A 6,220-nucleotide genomic window follows, 5' to 3' on the forward strand; every position below is an offset into this window, starting at 1 on the left:
TTAAATTTTTAAGGAATTTTAAATATCTTTATTATATTCTTATGGTTTTTTTAATATATCTATCATAATTTTTCACAAAATATTTCTAATCTAATTTCGATTTCTATTATTGAAACACCTAAATATGAAGTCAGGTAAAACTCAAAATTGCAGTTTAAATTTTTAAAAATACTTTATCTTAAAAAAATAAATATTTCCAGGTGTTAGTTTCGCTTTCAAAGACATTTATTAATTTTTTTTCTAATATGACATATGTTTAAATAATTGGGTAATATAAAAAGTAAACGAATTTCATCTCCCCAACTTTATTTCATTTCCTCAATCTAAATAGAAAGAATAAAATCCACCAGAACCTCTACCTTTTTTAGCTCCTCTTAACTTTGTCGATCGTCAATTTTGACAACCACTATCAGACCTCCAACATTTTTTCCTGCATTGAAGAACGTTATAATCGCCTTGACAATTCCCCGAGGCACTTGCTGCGGCCAGTCGTCGGTATTGAAGAGAATATTTTTAATGTAGAAATCACCCTCGGGAATGGGGCAGAAATCCTCATCGACCAGCGGGAAATTGGTGGTCTCTCCCTGCTTCACCGAAGGCTGGACAAACTGCACATAGAACTTCTTGAAGCACTCGCAAATGCTTGTCTGTGGAACATCCATGACCATACGCTTGAAGTCGCCATCGCCATTGGGACTGGAGTAGAGCTCCACCGAGACCTTGAAGTCATCGTTGTTCATCTCACCAAGGAACTTGAAGGATCCATTGAGGGCTCTCTCCCGGCCGACAGTCTTCAGGCCATTAAAGATCACCAAGGTCTCGGAATCGCCCTCAAAGGGTTCCAGCTTTTCATTGCTAACCACATAGGATTGCTCGCACTGGTAAATGAAATATGAAATAAATATGGAAATGATAAATAATGATAGTTAATAATATCTATTCACCTTTATATTGTGCAGCAAATGAAGTAGTAAAACAGCCACAGTCCACTTCATTTTGAACTGTTAATAGACTTTACAGAATCAGCCCTATTTATGGGTTAAATTTTGACTTGATTTCGGCACGCGATCTTCATGTTTTCATATATTGTATAGTTCATAGAGATACAAGATCTTGTTTTTTGCTGTTTGCTCAATGGCAACATTGTTTTTCGATTGCGATCTTTAAATTCTAACAAGGAGTTTGCCTTGTTTCAAGCTCGTTAAAAATTTGATACAAATTTTGCTCTTGAATATGTAATAATATAATGATGATATGATTCATTTAAAATATAATTCATCATTGAGTAAATACTAAAGGCATAACCCTAATTATTTACTATATATAATACTAAATATTTTAAATATATTTCTAGTAATTTTAATGGATTTACCTTGTTCTAAAATAGTTCCCCAAATAAATCTTTATTGTATTGAAACACTTCTTGTTTTCTTAAAACACAAAACAAATAAAATCAATCACATTCCTGCCAATGAAACACCTTCTAATTTTCGTTCCCCCATCATCGATATTCCCTCGTGGTGTTGAAAATCCAACTATAATAATTCAATTTGCTGGAATCACCGCCAGTCCACCTACCCCCGGCCAGATGTTGGCCCCCAAAAATTCAGCCGAAGTCCCATCAACAGATCATCAGCATTTTTCCCCCTAAAAAAGAGCGATAATAAAGCATTAATTGAAAAGTTATAAACAAAAGACAGGCAGCAAACGAACTCGAAGACAAAAGACACGAAATACAAAAAGTGCGCAGTGCCAGAAAAACTAAACTCAGCAGGAGATATTTTACATTTTCACGGATGGATTTCCCCAGAAAGTGTGTGTGCCAGAGCAGAGGGCGCGTTAGTTTATATTTATAACAAATTCATTCAAGATCCAACGGGGAAAAGCGTACGCATTTCGGGGGGCGGTGGCGGTGGGGCGGAGGCACTGAACAACAACAAAAAAATTAAATAGGGGACACACACGCGCCCGCGCCTGCCACAACCTATAAATAGGAAGAGTCAAATGAGAGGGGATTTTCCGAAAAATGAAAACGTCACTTCAACTTGGCATTGCCCGCTTTTCAAGGGGGGGGCATATGCCGCCCATTCTCATCCCGGAAAAATGTATGTAAATTAATATGCTGAACTTAAGGTACCTCGTAAGAATAATTGTTGAATAAGTTGATTAATTTGGTAGCTTTGAAATATTTAAAAAGAATATAAGCTAGTAGTAATTTTCTAACTCGAAGTTGTAAGTTTTTTAAGGGGAATAGCAATTATTTAATTTATTTATGTTTACATAATTTTATTTATAATTTAATGATAAAATTATTTAGTATTCAATCAATATTCTTCATTGATTATTCCTACTTATTTAATCTTTCTTTCCCACTCTTAATCTGGCAATTAAAAATATGTATTTAATTTGCAACTATAAACACCTTAAATTACCATTTAATTTTAAAATATTAAAACATTTCCAAGTACCATCATATCCCAAAAATTCAATGAGTATCCCAAAAGACAGCCATCTGCAAGCCGCAAACTATTCAGGGCATTTTCCAAGTAATATGCAACACATGTTCTATGGCCTGTGGGGGAAGTGTGCTCCTGCTCCTGCTCCTGCGCCTGCGCCCCGTGCCTCGTGCCTTCTGCCCCCTCTTCCGAAATAAAGGAAAACGGAAAAGTGCCAGGGAGTTTTCCCTTTTTGTCAAATGGAGCAGCACACGAACGTAACGTCAAGTGACAGTTCGCTGTCCTCAGCCAGGCATGACATTAGATGATGCTTTGACTCGGATCAGCACCCCAAGAAACCCCCAAAGGAATATGAGGGGACCCAGAGATTCCATCTTTCTTCCAACTCCGGCAGCATTGTCAATCAAAAAAATAAAAGTTTGAGTAGGATATATGAGGGGAAAAGGAAAATTCTGAATTACATTTAAGGCTGAGTTATTATAAGACAGAGAAATTCCTACAATTATTAAGACTATTTAAAATCCATTACATTCCAAATAAAATTAGTTTAAAAGTCTATAAATCTTTGTTTAAAATAATAATATTTACCCACAGCCAAAGAACGTAGTTATTGAAATCAATTTAAAGAGTCTTTGGCCAATGATATGACGAAATACAGCAAATACAGCGAGTTAAGAAACCATTAAGCAAACCACAAAATTTTAGCATATTGCGAGGCTTTTCTATCCCAGATTAATGATCACTCCGCGGGCTTGGAGTTCGCCAAGTGGTCGAGCAGGTGACAGGCATTAGCATAAATCGCAGAAATCGCTGAAATCGAAGCGAGCAGAGCGGACAGGTCGGTCAACAATTAATGGACACCTACACGACGATGGGGTCTCCGGGCCTGGACCTGGACCTGGCCAACGGATAGCCCCAGCAGTATAAATCAAACTTTTAATTATAGTGTAATTAATGTAACGTATTTCAATTAATTAAATGCGCTTTGATTGGCATAGCGCTACCCAAAGGCAGTTCACTAACCAAGAAATCCAACAACGCCCAGGCACAGACGAAAAACGTAAGTTAGGCAAATCGAAAAATCGAGAGAAAAACAAAAACATTACGAAACCTGAAAGTTTGCGCGCCAAAAAAAGTTGGTCAGGAAAATGAAATATCAAAACAAGCCAAGAGACAAAAACAAGAAGTAGGATTTTTAGTGATTGGTTTTAAAAATGCTCTGGGATTTTTGGGATATATTTTAAGCTAGAATTTAAAAATTTATAACTTTAATAAATTCTTTAATTAATTTTAGGTACAAGTTGTCTTTTACAAAGTTTATTGTTAATAAATACATATTTTAAAAAGCATTTATAGATCCCTGGCTAGAGGATTTCGTTCGTAATAACCTTGAAAAATATAGAAAATTAATTTATTTAATTTTTTTTAATATCCCCAACCCCCAGTTAATCCCCCCCAGCAAATAGAGTATCCCAAACAGCTGTCCATGTTGCCAAAGCAGGTGATAAGGCGGCTGTGGCTAAGACCAACACTAAAGCTGCAACTCGATCCGCATCAAAACGTCGTCATAAACCAGCTGCAATTGCTGGAGGACCCGCCAAGGAGGCGAGGGGGCGTGGCGTGGGCGATGGAAAACTCAATTGCGTCGTTGCGAAAATTAACTGCAATATGCACGGGGCCCCAAAGAGGCCGAAAGACACTTGTGGCACAAATGTTAAAGGCTCGCCACAAGGCCTGATTCAGCTTCTCTGTTTTTTTTCTCTTTGCATACACAGAAAGATATTTAAACATATTCTCTTAAACAATTAATAAATTTATTATAAAAAAATAAAACACAATTAAAACAATTGAGTTTGTAATAAATTTTACGTCAAAAAATGCATATAGTATATTTAGAAGAACGTTCTTTTAAATTTGAGAAATATCTATTAGTTTCTAAGACTTACTTAATTATTTGAAAAACTAAACCAACACTTTTCTCTATGTGCTACCGTAACTTTGGCTTCCTACGTTGCTGGCCAATTCAAGAAGGCGTCGCGTCGCGGCTTCCGTGGCAGGTTACAACAAATTTGTGGCCTGTTGTTGTTGCTGGCTTGGCCTAATGCGAAAGTTGTTGCCCTTGTGTTAGTGTGCAGTCGTTGTGTATTCGTGCCACAAGTGGCAGTGCCAACCAGCATTGGCCTACATAAATTATTTTCAAATTAAAGCAATACAAAAAGTGTGAAAAAAATATTTTAAGATTTTTTTTATAGAAGAGTTAAGTTACAAAATAAATACATAAATTGTTTTTAAATGATAAATCAATAAAGAATGGGTTAAAATTACAAAGTTTTTATATTAGGGATAAAAATTAATATATTTTTAATCAAAATACTTAAATAATATTAGATTAATAAAAGAAAATTATAGTTTTAAGGTTTTTGAAAGAAGATTTGTTAGTGTTCATTCCAAGTTGTAAATAATTAACCATCAGTTAAAGCTAAAAAGCAGCTAAATCGAGTGTTAAGTTAGTTTCAGAATGTCTAAATCTGTAATAACGATTCTTAATTTTAAATTAATTTCGGTTAAGCAACATTTTAATTGTTCTACATGTTTTATTATTTAGAATATATCAAAGTTATAAAATCTTTATTGCATTTCCAAAATAATTTCTTAAATATTATTTTTACAAATATAAATAGACTGAAATTATGATATTTTTTTCCTGTTGTCCAGTGTTGTTTGCCAACCACGTCACGCGTCAAACTTTGTACGTGTTGTTTCGTTTGTTGGTCAAGTGGCCAGCGAACAGCTAACAGCGAATAACAACAACAACTGCAGCAACAACAACAACAACAACCATGAACAACATTGACAATAACAAATGCAACACGCGCTTAATTTTTATTAGACCTCATGTGGTGCGCATGCGCAGCACCGAATAACCGTTGCACACGGACATGGGCATACGGATACAAATGCATCTGTATCTCGGCGCACATGTGCGCGTAGATAGATTTTTTGGGGCCAGCAATTGGCATAATTGACTGGCCCAGGGTCCGTCTGGTCAGATACGTGAGGTGTTGGTGCGGAGAACCTTTTTTTTAGCCAAAAACATATTGAGCTCCACTCCACAGGCAATTGATTTATGTCCATCATTAATAACAATCACAAGATCGGTCCGAGACAAATGTAAAGCAAGTCAGTTGAGTGACAAGGAGGTGGAACCTTGGGCAACACCCACACTGGATTTTTGGTTACCAAATTGGGATCTTGGAAGGGTATATCTCTTGGATAATTTATTTTGGGTCTATCTAAGTTGAAGTTGATGTTCTTATGGTTGTGAAAAAGATAAATAGAAACTTTAATGGAATTTAATGAATCAATCAACAATTCTTATGTTTAAAATGTTCTTATGTTTAATGTGTAAAGATAAGATATGGGATTTTGTTGAAGAAAAAGTTGTATATAAATACCTATATATTTTATTTTAATATTAATTGTTATTCAATTATACATCTTAGACTCTATAAGTTTTACCGAATTTCTTAATTGCAACTGTAATGTAAGTCTTCTTTTAATTTGTGTTCTTCAATTAAAATCCAATTAGCAAGTAAATGTGTACCATTAAATTTCAATCCCAATGAACTCTGAGGATCAACAGGAAACAGTGCAGATCGTAAGCCTAAGACTGTAAGAATAAAATATTTTAGAATAATATAAAACTAGCAGAATAATCGTAAATAAATAGAGAATTAAATATTATTAACTGTACATTTTATATT

The 6,220-nt window shown here is 35.0% G+C and overlaps 1 protein-coding gene across 1 annotated transcript; it reads right to left on the minus strand.

The window, feature by feature from the left end:
- Nucleotides 1–203: 203 nt before the first annotated feature.
- On the minus strand, nt 204–995 carry CheA75a (Chemosensory protein A 75a). Its single transcript, XM_017175448.3, has 2 exons — nt 945–995; nt 204–878 (listed from the first exon to the last, which is right to left on the minus strand). Exons 1-2 carry the CDS (start codon nt 993–995, stop codon nt 375–377), a joined length of 555 nt encoding a protein of 184 aa, XP_017030937.1. The 3' UTR covers nt 204–374.
- Between the last annotated feature and the right edge of the window lie 5,225 nt (nt 996–6,220).

This window comes from Drosophila kikkawai, chromosome 3L (genome assembly GCF_030179895.1).
Source record: "Drosophila kikkawai strain 14028-0561.14 chromosome 3L, DkikHiC1v2, whole genome shotgun sequence".
In the NCBI taxonomy this organism is placed as follows: domain Eukaryota; kingdom Metazoa; phylum Arthropoda; class Insecta; order Diptera; family Drosophilidae; genus Drosophila; species Drosophila kikkawai.

Excerpts from the sequence above, each read along its gene's own strand:
- CheA75a (XM_017175448.3), bottom strand. The coding sequence starts at position 995 with ATGAAGTGGACTGTGGCTGTTTTACTACTTCATTTGCTGCACAATATA. Across the intron at positions 879-944 it reads ATTTGCTGCACAATATAAAG|TGCGAGCAATCCTATGTGGT; the intron begins GTGAATAGATAT and ends TTCATTTACCAG.